This window comes from Sceloporus undulatus, chromosome 7 (genome assembly GCF_019175285.1).
Source record: "Sceloporus undulatus isolate JIND9_A2432 ecotype Alabama chromosome 7, SceUnd_v1.1, whole genome shotgun sequence".
Classification (NCBI taxonomy): domain Eukaryota; kingdom Metazoa; phylum Chordata; class Lepidosauria; order Squamata; family Phrynosomatidae; genus Sceloporus; species Sceloporus undulatus.
Window position 1 is genome coordinate 85,872 of NC_056528.1, and position 14,961 is coordinate 100,832.

Genomic DNA, 14,961 nt, shown 5'->3' on the forward strand with positions numbered 1-14,961 from the left:
TTCTGCACCAGGCCTGGGCCCGTCCTGGATGATGGGCCAGACAGCCATGTCAAGTGCAAGCGGGTGGGAGCGGGGCCTCCCCCTTTTACTGCCTGCCTTGTTAAATTAGAGAAAGAGAGATGGAAAATTAGGTATAATTAGAAGAGAGCCGTAAATCCAGGAGTGGTGCAAGGCTGGAGGGGAGTGAGATGGATGCCCACATCCTCCTCCGCTTGCAAGCCTCCAGGCTGCCAGCACCGCTGTCCTTCAGAAGGAAAGGCCCCTCTGCCTCCAACATGGAGCAGACCTGCCTTCAAGAGGAAAGGAGGCCATGGCAGGAGAGACACTGCTGCCAGCCTCCCTCCTGCAGCGCCCACCCAACCTTCCCGCCAGCATCCCTTCCCAAGTCAGGCTGAAGGGGCCCAGCAAGTGCCACAAAAGCTGGGCAGTGCTGCCCCCTGGTGGCCCAGGAAGAGGAAGGCAGCCTCCTGGCCCCAGCCAATTCTGCAATCAATTACTGTAGAAGAAGGCAACTTCTGGAAGCATAATAATAATACAGTAATAATATCCCCCTGGGTCGAGGAGGCGGGAACAACAATGAACAGACAATTTGAGACAAACTACATCCATCCAATAAGGCCAACAAGATCTACCCCTATTAAAATAACCTCCATTTAACATCAATCACTTAAAATTCACAGAAGCCCCAGGAAGACCTTGCCCCCCCCCTTTCCAGCAGAAACACGGGATTCCTGGTCTGAGGCGCCCTCCTGTGGCCACGGAGGGGAACTGCTCCCTGCCCAGAGCTCCTCATTGGGGGATGCATGCCAGGGTGCCCAACCCTTTCTCAGTGCCAGGGAAGCAGCCCCATTGCACACCTACTCTTTGCACACACATACTCCCCTTTGGGAAAACAAAAAACATGGCAGGCACCAAGAGTTGAGCCTTCCTTGAGGAAAAAGTGGCTGCTGAGCCAGCAATACAGGGGCAAGCATGGATTGCAAGATGTGGACTTCTCACACCGAGGGGCAGGGCCAAAGCAGCATTGAGAAAGAGCAGGAAGTGTCCATTGAGCATACACAGAGTGCCCTTCCCACCCAAAGCCTCTCCTCTGGCCTTCTTCTTAATGCCTGCCACGCAAGCAACCTTGGCTGCTGCTCCAGAAGGACACACAAATACATCTCTCGGGGGCTGCATCTGGGGGTGAGCTTCGGCCAGGTCAGCCCTTGCTTGGAGGGAGCATGTCTTGGGTGGCTGCTGCGTTTCCTGGCCCTCCCCAGAGGGCATCTGTGCTGACTTCCTTGGGCCCCAGTCTTAGATGGCTCCCTCCCCTCCTTTTCTCCCCAAAGAGAAACCAGCACATGGGCATCATTCAGCATATTTTATTCATTCTTAGGGGCCTCCGATCAGTGGAGCAGCAAGGGACAGGTAGTGGGGGTGAGGGGACACCATGCCAGGGACCCCCATGAGCTCTGAGGACATGAAGAGGACAGGCCAGCCAGCTCCCTCCTCTGGCAATGTCAGTGTCCAACTGGTCACTTCCCACCTGCGGTTACCCCACTTTTGTTACAGATTGTCCCTCAACTAGGCAGCCACTCTTCTCTGCAAGAGAAGGGAGCTTTTAATCACAGGTTTACTCCAGCGATCTTTAGTGATGTTTCTAGGAAAGCAAAACGGTGGGATTTTGACCCCTAAAAGCAATCTGCATGCTGCAGTTGCATTTCATTAACCCAAGCGATGGCCACAGACCAGGGCTAAAAGGAGCCACAGAGAAGACACAGAAGCAGCAGCAGTGGCAGCGCATGTGGGGTAAGCAACATTAAGAATGGGTGAACCAGGGCCCCAACTGGACACCTGTCAAATTACAGCAGGAGGGGGACGATGGACACTCGCCCCCTCATTGGAAGCTGTGTTCAACCTTTTGCAGGAGGATGGACCCAGAGCCAAAAGTTGGCAAGTCCAGTGTCCCCCACCCCTTTCCCTCTCTTGGCCCGCCTTCCTCCCAGCAGAAGGACAGACTAAGTCTTCCTTGGGGCCTGAGGAAAAGCAGGCATATAAATTAAATAAATAAGGAATGGATGCCATGGGGATGCAGGAGCAGAAACTGTTTGCAAATCCAGTGTATGCTCACAACCACAATGGCAAATGAAGCAAAGGTTGCTGGGAGGGCAGGCAAGCAAGCAAGCAGGTGGGCAGAGGGCCTCAGGATTGGTCCCTCCCCTTTGTCACAGCACCTGGGGGGCCTAATGGTGCTTACCCCGCATGTCAGGAAGAGGGATAGCCTCCATGCATGGAGGGGGATGTACAGGTGGGGTGGACAGAGGAAGCAGCCAGGAAGCAAAGCGGCTTGAGCTCAAATGGGGCCCCCAGACTTCACGTCCTTGGTTCACCTCCAGGTCCAGAGGGTCTTCCTCCATCCATCCCCATGGCCTTTGGGGGTCCTCCTCACAGTGGACACACCAAGGGGGCCTCTCCAACCCACATGAGGGTCTCCAAGCCTCTCAAAAGCAAGGAAATGGCCGCAGGGTCCTGACGGCCTCGCAGCTATATCATGCTGCCGGATAGAAGGCTGCTTGCTGCACCAGGAGAGAAAAACAGAAATTAATAATAGCAGTCAGAAAAGGACAAGGGGCTCTTATTCCCCCCAACACAAAAAGCCCCCTGGCCAGCCATGACACCCCCAAGAAACACAAGACAAGAGCTCCAAAATACAACATTGCCTGCACCGCCTCACCACAACACACAGAGACCATGCCACCGTTACACAGCTGCCACTCACAACCACCTGGAAACAGTGGAGGGGTGTGTGCAGGATGTCCCCAGAACTACAGGGCTCCCATTTGGGGCTCAAAAGAGGATGGCAGGAGGAGCTGCTGACTCTGTGTGTACACACATGCGCAGAGGAACCCAGAGTTAGGGGGCTCTCACTGTGCCGGCGGTAGACCCTCTCTGACCAGGGTCAGAAGGAGATGGGGCAAAGACACTCTCCCCATGCCCTGTCCCTGTTACATGGCTGAGGGGGCTTTGCTTCCTTGGGGTCTCCCTCTCCCCACCTTGTCCCCTGCCTGCCTTCCATCCTGCCTCCTTCTCACACCCCAAAGGCTATCATGGGAAACAGTAGGGGCCAGGCACTATGAATGTCCCCTGCCCAGGAGTGGCCATCCCTCCTCAGCTTCCCTGCCAGCCTCAAGAACCCCGAAAGCCCTCCAGTAATACATCTCCTTGGTACAACCTGTAGAAAAAAAATGGTTCTAAAGTAGATGCCCCTTAGTCTAAAAGCCCAGGCAGTCCTCACCCTGGATATGCAAAGGAAATCCCACTCTGTGCCCAGGGTCACTCTTTGTTTGGGAGGTAAGGCTATCCTGGTCCTGAACACAAAGCCAGCCTTCTCAACAGAGTGCTCCAACTTGCCCAGGGCAAACGCTGCCCCTCACAGCAGACTGCCCTCCTCCCAGGCCCCTTCTTGACTGGCACCCATCCACCACAAACAAGATGGGTTCAGATTAAGTTTCCCCAGTAAAGGGGATGAAGAAAAGGCAAAGCAGAGGGAATGAATCCATTTAATGGCCCCAAGGCTGATCGGAGGGCCTTAAGGGGATCATCCTGCTTGGAGTGGCCATGGGCCGAGGGGACCCCCAGGCAGACTGGTGGTCTTCAGGGGGAAGACTGGAGCCCTGAATGCCCTCTAGCACCCCCTCCCCATCTGTGGTCCCCCTCCCCTGCTGCCGGGTGTTTGCCACCAACAAGAAAACAGACACCGAGAGGGGCCCCGAGGTCCCTCCTACGGGCACTGACCTGGCGAGGGCGAGGAGTCGCGACTCACCGTCAGCAGGAAGTCCTGGTTGTCAGCCAGGGCCTGCTTGGCCAGGTAGCGCTCCCGCTTGACCTTCACCTCCAGGGAGGCCGGGACGTCTGGCACCAACCAGTCAATGAGGCGCAGGCAGGAGAAGACCACGTGCTGCAGGGGAGGCAAGGCAGGGGAGCCCCTAGGGATTTCTCAGCCTGTGGGCCTCCTCCTGCGAGGTAGGACAACACAACCGCCCATCATGGGCAGATGGGAGAACATGAGGGGCAGGGGCATCCAAACTGAGGCCTCCTGATTCAGGGCCCAGTCCCTGGGAAGCAAAGGGATGCAGCAAGTGTTTTGGATGCCGAGGGGAAGCTGTGGGCCAGGGGAGGCTACTGTTGCCACTGCTTTTCCCCTCTGCCCCTCTCTGCAGCGGCCATGCTCACCTCAAAGGCGATGATGAAGCCCAGGCGGATGGCCAGCAGCTTCCAGTAGAAGAGGGTGTAGCTGCCCTGGGCATCCCGGAAGGCCTTGTACCTGTCAAGGGAGGAGAGTTGGTCAGTTGGTCAGTCAGGCTGCAGGGGCTGGGGCAGAGTGGCCCCCGCTCACCGGCAGAGAGTGTGGTTGCCATCCACGTAGCTTGGGGGGGAGTATGCCAGGGTGAAGTTGACGTAGCCACGGAGCTGGCTGTCATATTCATATTGGTAGAGGAGGCGCGGGAGGAAGTCGGAGGTGAAGGCGATGAGGAAGGCCTGCAGGGACAGACAGACAAACATAGAGTCAGGCAGGAGCCTGGGCCTATTGATGGCCCTGAGGCTGGTAGGGCAGTTTCAGGCTAAATTTGTTAAGAATCCAATCAAGATCTTGAGCCTCTTGGGGAGACACAGTTTGCTCTTGTAAAGTTGGGAATAAAACCCATAACAGATACACTGCCCTGCTGAGCCCTGGGACCCTTCTCTTCCATGCAGGTGGGGAGAGATGGGGCATCCAAGGACCCCCTCCTTGCATTGTGGGCTCAAAGCATTTTCGGGCCAGGATTGGGGAGGTCCCTGCAGCCCCCTGAAGAAGCCCCAGGGAGAACACCAGCCCTGCAGTCTCGGCTCTCCAGGCCTTGCCCCTTTGCAGTGGGAGGGATGGGGGGGGGGCTCTTTCTCCTAGGGCACCTTGTTCTGTAGGATGGATGGTGAGGAGGGGAGTGGGGGAGCAGGTGTTTAAACCTTGGGATGTATAGGCAAGGGGCTCCTCAAAAAATGAGAAGCTGGGGACTGGTTCCCATCCCATCCTGTGGGGGAAGACAGCTCCTGGGGAGACTTGTGCTGGGTCCTCTGCTCCCCACCTCAGGCTTCCTGCAGACTCACATTGACGATGACAGAGATCTGGGCCAGGACATCCAGGATGAAGAACCAGACACCGATGTCCTGGGCCCGCTCAGCCACAGGGCGCCGGTACTCACAGACGAACTTCTGGGCATCCAGGCGGATCTCCACCCAGTTGTTGAGCAGCGCAAAGAGTGGGGCCAGTGGGAAGGCAGCCACAAAAATGGTGATGAAGCCAAACTGGAGCACTGCAAGGGTGGGGCGGGGGTACAGGATGGGAGGAGAGAAGGTGAGCGGGCAGAGGGTTCATGGTTGTCCGATCATATAGTCTGCCCGGCTTCTTCCTCCTTCTCCATACCCACCAGCCTTGGCTCTCATCTCCGCAACTGGGTCTGGGGGAGGGAGCAATGGGGGCACTGTCCACCCTAGGCCTGCTCCTGACCCCTGGCAGGCAGAGGGAAGCAGCCATAGCCCTCTGCCCCACCGCCCAGGGAGTCGCAGGTGCTGTGAAGCCCAGCAAAATTGGATGCACACCAAGACCCCAAGAAGGCTGTTTTGCAGAGTCTGGAGAGGAAGCGCAAGGGTAGAGACCCCAAGGCCAGGCTGGACTCCTGCCAGGAGACCAACCCCAGCTCCCCTCCACCTACCCATTTCCAAGTACTCCTCAAAAAGCCCCTCGCACTCTATCAGCTCATAGTCTTCCTCCCACCGTTTGGGCTCCGGACAGATCTGGGAGCCTCGCACCCGTGCCAGCTGCCTCTTCTGATGCCAGGCTTTCACTTTCCTGCCCACAAAGAGAAAGGGGAAGAAAATGATGTGGAAGAGAGATGCACTCAGAAGGGCAGCCCTCTTCTGATGGTGGTCCATTCCCACGGCTGGGAAAAGGCCAGTTTCTGCAGACACTGACAGAGGAGGGGAGAAGAGGAAAGGGGGATCCGTGAGGAGCCCTCCCCCTAAGTAAGTGACCTCCATGGGGCCCTCCGCTTCTCCTGTCTGACTCACGGAAGGAAGAATTCCTGGATGTTGCTGACAATCTGCTTCCCCACCATGATGACAAAGAGCTGCTGGGCCAGTTCAATCAGGCATCCGCCAGGACCACACTGCAGGGCAGGCAAGGGGTTGAGAGAAGGAGGAAGGAGGGACGGGGGGACTGGCACTGAAAGTAGGAAATGCTCCCTATGGGGTGCCACAGCCAGAGATCATGGCTAGAAGACCTCCCAAACCTTCCCAGAGTGGGTGCCATGTCAGGCATCCACAGCCCGCCAGACTGAAGGGGTGAAGCATAAGGGCAGGAGGAGTGTTGGGGGGAGGAAGAGTATCTCCTGCCTCCCCCAGACCCACTTACATCTTCATTCCTCATGCCCAAGAGTTTCCCATAGTGGCCGGGATATCCCACAAACCTGGAGAGAGAAAGGTAGGGAAGGGCATCTGACCCCAAGGAGGTCCCACGAGACTGCCTCAGCCTTGGCCCAAGAACAGGGCTTGGTCAGTCCCAGAGCCCCAATGGGTGCCAGGAGCAGATGGGGAGACCAGCATCTGCTTAGAGTGAGGGAGGATCCTGCCAGCTGGCATCTCTGAGTCTACCACCTGCTCTTCCCTGGTCCCCATCCTGGTCTATGGAAGGCCAAGGAGAAGATGCTTAAAGGTTACGAGGAGGGCTTCCTGCCCCCATCAAGGGCTTCCCTCTCCGTGGAAGCTCACCTGGGGGGCATGCATCCTCTCCTCAGAGCACCCACCCCGGCCCCCATGCCACCAACCACTGCATCCCGCACCTGCCTTTGAAGAAAGCCACATAGAATGGGGAGGAGTAGAAGTTGACAAACTGGAAGATGAAGACTTTGAAGGTGAAGGCGTCTTCATGCTGCGTCTGCGTCCGGTGCATCTCTGCAGAGGCAATGCCATGGGGTTGGGGCGGACTCAGGCTGGCCTCTCAGCCTGGATGGCACCATGGCTTCCCTAGTTCTGAGCCCAGGTGTGCCAATGGTGGCGGCAGGTGGGGAACGGCTGCTACCAAGGGGCTCTGCTGGCTCTCTTACCCCATCTGGTCAGCTGCTCTGCCAGGGAGGTGTAGACCTGACTCATGAGGAGGATGAGCACCAAGTTCACCATGGAGCTGCTGAGGTTGGCAATGTTCCCGGCCTGTAGGAGACAAAAATACCCACTCGTGCCCTGGCGGAAAATGGCCTTAAGCATCCAGCCCCGAAGTCCAAGGGGCCTGCTGACTTTGGAGCCATTTCCCATAGACTCCCAGCCACACCAGCCTCTTTGGCAAACCTCCTTCTAGCCCTGCCATAGCGTCCCCAGAGCTTTGCACTCATGGCAGAAAAGCAAGACACAAAGAAAAACCCCAAAATTATTTCTAGGGTGTTTTTTAAATACTACTATTTCTGCGTTGAACATGACGGCTGCTTCTACTACTATGGCACCCTCAGCATGGCCATTCTGCCCCAGGCTGCACACAGAAAGACGACTTACAAACATTCAGAAAACTGGTGAAAAATGGGCCTCTCAAATTTTGGGAAACTTGATGTGATGAATTCGAGACGGGTGAGAATATTTGTGATTTGAGCCCAAACAGACAAGGGTCCTACCCCACAGAAAACAGCATTTTCTGTGCAGAAACTCTCTGCAGACAGTACTGTGTGTGAAACTTGTCTTCTGTGCAAAAACTGCCATTTTGTTTAGCATGTGCAGACACACATGCCATGCATTGTGTTCAGAACGAATCTCAAACTGCAAATGGCCTTTAAAAACTGTGCCATTTTTTACATCTTTTTCACAATGATGAGAAAAATGTTAGATTCATTTCTGGCCTGTTCTGCATCTCTCGGACTTCCATAGACCAGGAGGGTGCCAGGAGCCCCTGTGCAACACGGACCCGCTCCCCCGCTTCACCTGGGTCATCAAGACGGTGTTCCCCGTGTGGTACATCATGGTGCTGACAATCCCACGATACATGATCACCGACACCAGGAAGATCATCACCACGCATAGCTGGGAGGAGGGAGATGGTGGGTGCTGGGGCTTAATGTGGAGGAGATGGGGCCCAGACCCCACCCTCTACATTTGGGGCATGCCAAGGACCCCCCTGCTCACCATGATGATGATGGCCATAGAGCCGGTCAGGATGCGAGAGAGCCGGTCGTGCTGTGGGAAGTAGGGCTCCTTCACCCCCGTGACAGGGTTCTGCTCCATGTGGGGTGCCAGGGCCGCAAACTCTGGGCGGGGGCGCTCCTGTGGGGAGAGGAATCGAAGGAAAGGTGGGCCCAGTGAGCGTGAGGGGTGTGTTGGGGGGGGAACAAAGTGGGAGGGAGCTAAAGGGGAACTTAGAGCTGGGGATGTCTGGTCTGAGGCGCCCTCCTTTGGCCACGGAGGGGAACTGCTCCCTGCCCAGAGCTCCTCACTAGGTGATACATGCCAGGGTGCCCAACCCTTTCTCAGTGCCAGGGAAGCAGCCCCATTGCACACTTACTCTTTGCACGTACACACACACACACACGCACACATACACACACACTCCCCTTTGAGAAAACAAAAAACATGGCAGGCACCAGGGGCTGAGCCTTCCTTGGTGAGCCAGCGAGCCAGCGATACAGGGCCAAGCGTGGATTGCAAGATGTGGACTTCTCACACTGAGGGGCAGGGCCAAAGCAACATTGAGAAAGAGCAGGAAGTGGTCCACTAAACATACACAGAGTGCCATATTCCTGTTCATTTTCCATTCGTTGTTGGTCCCCTGGTGTCCTTCAAGGGGACCTGGGACTGCCTGCATGCCCCACTGAACCAGGGACTGAACGCTGAGCATGAGTGACCTTAGCATTGTGTAAATCAGGGTGGGAACATGTGTCCACAAGCCTTTTAGGGCCCCCATCAGACACTGGGTATTTTTGTCACATTCTTGCCCCCTCCAAACCAATTTAAGCCCAGGAGAGGGTTCCTTTTTCCTAAAGAAATACCTCCTTCCTATCCTGTGTAAGGCGCTTGGGACAAAAATACCAATGATGACTTTTTTTGACAAGAGGGTGGTCTTCCTAGGCCTCCTGGGGGGGGGGGGTTCATGTGTCCCCACAATGACCCACCCCTAATATAAATGCCCACCATTAGGCCCTGGGGGGGAGGTAGGAGGATTAAGACCAGCCTGATGCCTGGTGGCATGGGGAGCTCTGTTGCCTCTCTTCCCCCGCCATAAGAGACCTGGTGGCGCAGTGGTTAAATGCCTGTACTGTAGCCACTCACTCACAAACCATAAGGTTGCGAGTTCAATCCCAGCCAAGGGGGCTCAAGCTCAATTCAGGCTTGCATCCTTCTGAGGTTGCTAAATGAGTACCCAGCTTGTTGAGGGCAATTCACTTACACTTTGTAAACCACTGAGGGAGTGCTTTAGTGCCCTGATAAGCGGTATAGAAAAGTACTCGCTAATGCTATTGCCACCCACAGTAAGGACTGGAGGTGGCCCAGATCCGGTCTCCCACTTGCCTCCTCCTCCTGGAAGTCCATGCAGTCCCAATGGTGGGCTAGGGTGGCATTCTTCCGCTTCCAGTACTCCAGGAAGGTCACAGCCCAGAAGGACATGAAGATGCTGAAGAAGACGGTCCCTGGGTGGTCAAAGAGGTAGCCCACCTGGCAAGTGGGGGGGGGGGAGAGAGAAGGGAAAGCAGGGAGGGGGACAGGATGGACAATGCACTGCTGTTAATGTCCTAGAAGTCCACTCCAGGTTTCTGCCAACTCCGTTTTGCAGAGGGAGGCACTGAGACCCCCACCGGCTGAGAGTTGGGGAACCAAAAGCTTACCCTTGCCCTGGACTTGAGGGCGAGAAAGAGGTTTTCCTCCCTCCCACTTGAGCAAATTCCTTTGTCTCCAGGGCAAATGCCCCCCCGCTCACCTTGGCCATGGGGCAGATCTCAGAGATGTTCCAGTTGCCACAGGTATCACAGAGGGGGCACATGAGGAACTGCCCGCCACTGTTGCAGATCTCTTGCCTGGGGGGAGAGGGGCAAGCTGAGTGGGGAAGGAAGGGGGGCAGGCACCCCCAGGTCAACCCCCACCCGCTTCCCTTGTCACCCCACCCCCAAACTCACGCAGGCTTGTTGCTCCCCATGGTGAAAAGGCCAGCCAGGAAGACAAGGGTCCCCACGGAGGCAGCCGGGAGCAGCCAGGCCGTGTAGAAGCCTGCAAGGACAGTGGGGCAGAGGAACGTAAGGGAGGGGAACACTGGCCGGATCCCCCTGACACACACAGCCTGTCTTTGCTTCCTTCTGGGACAACGGCCAGATGAGAGTCACCATCCACTCTGCACATGCTCAGAGACAACCAAAGTTTGCTTCTGCTCCTTCCTCTTTCGACCCAAATTAGGTGGGTGTGTATTTGCGTGTGGGGGTGATGCCAAGGCTGTCCTTTTAAGTGCTCCCATGGGGCAGGCAAGAAGAGGAGCATGCTGAGAAAATACGGGAAGCCCCCCTCCATGCCTCTCACCCAGCCAGGCAAAGTAGATGGCCACCTTCTCTCCAAAATACTCCCGGATGTGGTCCAGGGGCTGGTACTTGTACCAGCAGCTCCACTGGGCCCAGAAGCTGTACAGCACCTGGCGTGGGTTCAGATCCTCCTCAGGAACCTCATACTCAGGCAGCTCAAAGGGGCCCTGGAGGTGGAGGAGGAAGGAGAAGGAAGAGGAAAGAGAAGAGAATAGGAGGAAAAGCAATGAAGAAGACAATGAAGAAAAGAAAAAATAGAATGAGTAGAGAAGAGAGAGAAAAGGAAAAAGAAATGAAAGAAAGTGGGAGAAGAAAGAGGAGATGAAGGGGAGGAAGAAAGAGTGATCATAGAGGCATAGAGATGGCAGAGCAGCGTCTGAGGATTTGCTGGAGGGCCAAGTGGCATCAGAGGCAAAGGGAGGGGGCCATGCAAGAACCATTTGGAGGGCAAAGAAGGGGCACAGAGGGGGCACTTGAGGCAACTGACTCCTTCTGGCATCCCCCCTCAGCTTCTTAGTGCTTTGTTCAGTTCAGTCGAAAACAAGAGTGCCTTGGAGCATGTGGAGGGTCACAGCATTTTAGGGCAGGGGGCCCTTGACACAGATGTGGGGCCCCTCACTCAGCCCCCCTCACCTCGTGCAAAGGGAAGGCTGCCATGTAGACCCCTTCATTCAGCAGGCGGTCGATGCCGATCTCGGCGCGCTTGCGCTTCCCGTAGGCCGTCCGGGCCAAGATTTCATACACCTGAAGCGGGGCGGGGGGGGGGGGAGCAGAGAGGAAGGAGGTGGCTGAGACGGGGTGCCCCAGTCTGCCCTGCTCCGGGCGCCCCCTCCCCTGCCCCCTGCCCCCTTACAATGCGGTGCCTCTGGGTGCTGGTGAAGTAGCTGCTGTGGGAGCTGCTCCCCAGGAACCTGGAAGAGAGGGAGAAGGTCGCTGGGTGAGGAGGGGGCCGGAAGGGGCCAATGGGAGGGGGAGGGAGAGGCCACGCTCAAGGGACCCAGGTGGGGCCGAACTGTCCCTGGAATGGCCTCCGGAGGCCACTCACTTGTCCAGCTTGGACTTGCGGAAGGCGCAGGTGTAGTAGTCCATGGGCTTGTTGGGGACCCACTGGGCCAAAGGGTTGGGCAGGCGCAGCCGGCGCAGGAAGGCGTCCGAAGCATTCCGGTCGGGGTTGGGGTGGGCCTGCGGAGAGAGGGGCCGGGAGAGGATGGGAAGGGGCCCTGCGCTCTGCCCTCCCCTCCTTCCCTGGGGCGTCCCTGGAGCCCCACCTGGAGAGGGGCGCGCAGGCAGAGCTCCTCCGCGTAGTAGACCAGCACCTCCCAAGGGGCGCTCAGCTTCAGGTACTGCAGCCGCCGCCTCCTGCTCCTGCTCTTCTGGCCCTGCCTGGGCCAGGCCTCCTCCTTCTCCTCCTCCTGCAAAGGGAAGAGCCAGGAGGGCTGGGAGGGTGCCCCGGGGCAGGGGCGAGGGGCTGGGCATGGCCCCAAGGGAGACCCCCAGCCCTCCCCTGCCTGCCTCCGGGCTCACCTTCTCCAGCCGGAGGCCGGCGCCGCGCAGGTTCCGGAGGAACTTCCTCCGCCAACGCGCCTGCCTTCCCCCGGGGCCCCCCTCCTGGCCCGGGGCCCCTTCGCCGTGGGCCCGGGAGCCCCGCTTCTTCTTGCCGGGGGCCGGCAGGGGCCTCTCCTCCCAAACCAGGATGAAGTCTGCAAAGAGGCAGAGGTTGGGGGGAGGCGTCGGGGTCGGAAGCGCCGCCGGGCCCCTTCCCTTCCCTTCCCTTCGCCCTCTCACCGATGGGGCTCCTTCCGTCGCTCAGGCAGTTGCCCCGCGAGGCCCCCGAAGGAGGGCCCTCCTCTTCCCCCTCCTGAGGAGAAAGGAAGGAAGGTGGGTGGATGGGGCCGGAGGGAAGGGGCCCTCCGCCGCCCTCCCTCCCCGGACTCACGGCGCCCAGCAGCCCCAGCGCCCCCTGCCCGCCTCCCTCTTCCTCTTCCTCTTCCTCGGGGCCGAGCAGGAGCCAGCCGCCGGCCTCCGGGGGACGCTCCCTCCCGCCCCGGGGGCCTTTCTTCAGCGCCATGGCTGCCGGCGGCGGCGGCAGCAGCAGGACCAGGAGGAGGAGGAGGAGCGAGAGGGCACTGGACTTCCGGGATCCGGCGGAAGCCCCGCCCCTCTCCCTCCCTCCCCCCTCCCCTTTGGGGCGGGGCCTGGAGGGAGCCCTCCCTCAGAGCCTTTGCCAAAGGAGAGGAGCCCAGCGGAGACCCCAGAGGAGGGCCACCCGGCCCAAGGCCCCCCAGTCCGGCCGTGCAGGAACTCCCTGGCCAAGGCCTCCATCCCAGGGACACCCAGCCCCACAGACACAGGACACTCAGACTCTCAAGCAAAGGCCTTTATTGACTTCCAGGGGCAGCAGAAGGCCCACAGGGGCCAGGGGGGTTCCTTTGCAACCAGTCCAGATGCCACGTCTGGCCCACGGGAGCAACCTGGGCTGACTGTGGGTCTCTGGAGGCAGGAGGGGTGCTCCCCCCAAGCTGAGCCTGGCTCTCTGGCTGCCGTGGGGATGCTGCCCTCAGCCCAGGCTTCTTCAGGGAGGGAGGAGGCCGGCCGCCGCCTGGTCCCGCCGCCAGAGATGCTCTGCCAGGCCGTTCAAGAGGGGGGCCACGTCCGAGAGCCCGGCCCAAGCGCCCAGGGTCTGTCCGTCCGCCGTCCGAGGGGCACGGGCGCTCTTCACCCGCAAGACGGGCAGCCCCCAGGCGCGGCGGAAGGCGGCCAGGTCCTGCTCCGTCACGTCCGTGTGGGCAAACTGGTCAAACCTGGAGGGAAGTGGTCAAGGAAAGGCAGAAGCCGACCGTGGCAGAAGCCGTGCCCTAAGCAGACGCTTGGTGCTGGGAGCCCCTTGATTTCCCAGTTCAACGTCCAAAGCAAACTGGGCATCTTGAGCCACCGTTTGGGGAGAGCCAGGCGTGAGGATGCCTGGGGGGCTCTCCAGGAAGGTCCCTGGTTCCAGGTGCCATGACATTAAAGAGGCTGGCCATGAGAGCGGAGGAGAAGAGCCTGGTGCCTTCCAAGGGAAGAGCCTCCTGCGATGGAGGCAAAAGGCCAGCTGCCTCTGAGCGCCTGCAGAGAGCCTTCCTGGGGGCTTTGGTCTTTCTGGAGCCCGGATGGCGCTGAGCCGCGAAGGATACTTGGTGCCGACCACCATTTTGAGCGGAGGCGCTGGGGGCCCTTCGGCTGCCTCCAGGCGAGAGATCTGGAGAGGGAGGTCCTCGAAGGAGGCGCGGTCCGTGAAGGAGAACAAGAGGAGCACGCCGTCCGCCTTCTCCAGGCAGGACTGCAGGGGAGACAGCAGGGATGGAGGGCTGGAGGGCGGGCCAGGGGCCGGAGGAGCCGCCGGGGGCCAGCCCTGCCCCGCCTCGCCCCTCCGCTCACCGGCAGGATGTGGTCGAACTTCCTGAGGACGGCTTCTCCGCAGTCCCAGAAGGAGAAACGGAAGAAGAGGGCCTTGCCACTCTCCCGCAGCTTCGCCGGCCAGAAGACGGGGGTGGTTTGGATGCCTGCAAGGGAAGAGGGCAGCCCTGGCAGCCCGGGCCTCCCCTCCTGGGGCCCTCCGCCCGGCCCGGCCCGGCCCGGCCCGGCCCCGCTCCCCTGGCCCCGGCTCACCCACCGATGGTCTCCTGGGGCGCGGGGGCCGCCTCCATCCCGGCCGCCTGGGCCACCAGCGCCGTCTTGCCCACGCCGCTCCGCCCGCAGACGAAGACCTTGTAGGCGGCCACGTCAGCGGCGGCGGCTCCCGGGGGCAGCAGGGGCCTCTCCAGCAGCCCTAGGAGCGGAGCGCAAGAGGGAGGCCCTCAGCCCAGAGCCCGGCCTCCGACCGGGGACCCGGACCCTCTCCCTCCCTCCCGGGCCCCTTCCTCACCGAAGGCTCTGCGGCTGCAGCTGCGGCGCCCCCTCCTCCGACTCCTCTCCCGGAGCAGGGCCCCCAGGAGCTCCCGGCCCTCCGCCGTCTCCAGCCAGCCGCCTTCCACCACCGACCCCGCAGGGACCTCCGCCATCGCGGCCCCGCGGCTGGAGAACGAAGCCCGGCTCCTTGGGGGCGGAGCGGCGCGGGTCACAGGTCGACCTGCCCCGCCCCCAGCGGGCACTTCCGCCCGGCTCTTCCGGCGTCACTCGGCACGTAAGCCGCGTCCTTCCCCACAGAGCTAGGAAAGGCTAGAAGCCTCGGAGGACGCGAACCGCCAAGTCTCCATGGGAAGGAGGCCGGGGAAACGCCGCAGTCCAGGGAGGGGCTCTGGGCATGAACAGAGCGCCAGCGCCGAGCAGCAGAATCCTAAAAGGGATTTGGGAAGGGGGCGAGGGACCAAACCCCTCTTTGCTCCAGACCCAGTGGGAAGCTGCCAAGGGAGAGGCACACTGCCAGCAG

General features: G+C 59.6%; 2 protein-coding genes across 7 annotated transcripts; both read right to left on the bottom strand.

The window, feature by feature from the left end:
• Positions 1-1,346: 1,346 nt before the first annotated feature.
• Positions 1,347-12,677, bottom strand: LOC121936575 (anoctamin-7-like). 4 transcript variants are annotated; one of them, XM_042478908.1, is made up of 22 exons: positions 12,339-12,676; positions 12,078-12,253; positions 11,822-11,965; positions 11,599-11,735; positions 11,407-11,464; positions 11,187-11,297; positions 10,555-10,720; positions 10,161-10,251; positions 9,965-10,061; positions 9,559-9,702; positions 8,179-8,316; positions 7,978-8,076; positions 7,119-7,221; positions 6,855-6,966; positions 6,428-6,482; positions 6,085-6,182; positions 5,730-5,866; positions 5,125-5,330; positions 4,376-4,518; positions 4,213-4,303; positions 3,803-3,937; positions 1,347-2,555 (listed from the first exon to the last, which is right to left on the bottom strand). In XM_042478908.1, exons 1-22 carry the CDS (start codon positions 12,619-12,621, stop codon positions 2,529-2,531), a joined length of 2,751 nt encoding a protein of 916 aa, XP_042334842.1. In that variant the 5' UTR covers positions 12,622-12,676; the 3' UTR covers positions 1,347-2,528. The 4 variants fall into 4 exon arrangements, with proteins under 4 accessions (XP_042334842.1, XP_042334841.1, XP_042334843.1 ...); XM_042478907.1 differs by having other exon boundaries at positions 3,775-3,937; XM_042478909.1 differs by lacking the exon at positions 11,822-11,965 and having other exon boundaries at positions 3,775-3,937.
• A 238-nt stretch (positions 12,678-12,915) lies between these two features.
• Positions 12,916-14,927, bottom strand: CPLANE2 (ciliogenesis and planar polarity effector 2). 3 transcript variants are annotated; one of them, XM_042478912.1, is made up of 5 exons: positions 14,458-14,895; positions 14,206-14,361; positions 13,971-14,095; positions 13,727-13,872; positions 12,916-13,354 (listed from the first exon to the last, which is right to left on the bottom strand). In XM_042478912.1, the coding sequence occupies exons 1-5, from the start codon at positions 14,591-14,593 to the stop codon at positions 13,126-13,128; spliced, it is 792 nt and encodes a 263-aa protein (XP_042334846.1). In that variant the 5' UTR covers positions 14,594-14,895; the 3' UTR covers positions 12,916-13,125. The 3 variants fall into 3 exon arrangements, with proteins under 3 accessions (XP_042334846.1, XP_042334845.1, XP_042334847.1); XM_042478911.1 differs by having other exon boundaries at positions 13,212-13,872; positions 14,458-14,923; XM_042478913.1 differs by lacking the exon at positions 13,971-14,095 and having other exon boundaries at positions 13,212-13,872; positions 14,458-14,927.
• Positions 14,928-14,961: the final 34 nt, after the last annotated feature.

Coding starts and splice junctions, on each gene's coding strand:
- LOC121936575 (XM_042478907.1), bottom strand. CDS start 12,621: ATGGCGCTGAAGAAAGGCCCCCGGGGCGGGAGGGAGCGTCCCCCGGAG. Junction 11,465..11,598: donor CGCAAGTCCAAGCTGGACAA/GTGAGTGGCCTC, acceptor CCTCTCTTCCAG/GTTCCTGGGGAGCAGCTCCC. Junction 8,317..9,558: donor TGGACTTCCAGGAGGAGGAG/GCAAGTGGGAGA, acceptor CTCTCCCCACAG/GAGCGCCCCCGCCCAGAGTT.
- CPLANE2 (XM_042478911.1), bottom strand. CDS start 14,593: ATGGCGGAGGTCCCTGCGGGGTCGGTGGTGGAAGGCGGCTGGCTGGAG. Junction 14,096..14,205: donor CGCGCCCCAGGAGACCATCG/GTGGGTGAGCCG, acceptor CTTCCCTTGCAG/GCATCCAAACCACCCCCGTC. Junction 13,873..13,970: donor AGTTCGACCACATCCTGCCG/GTGAGCGGAGGG, acceptor TCTCCCCTGCAG/TCCTGCCTGGAGAAGGCGGA.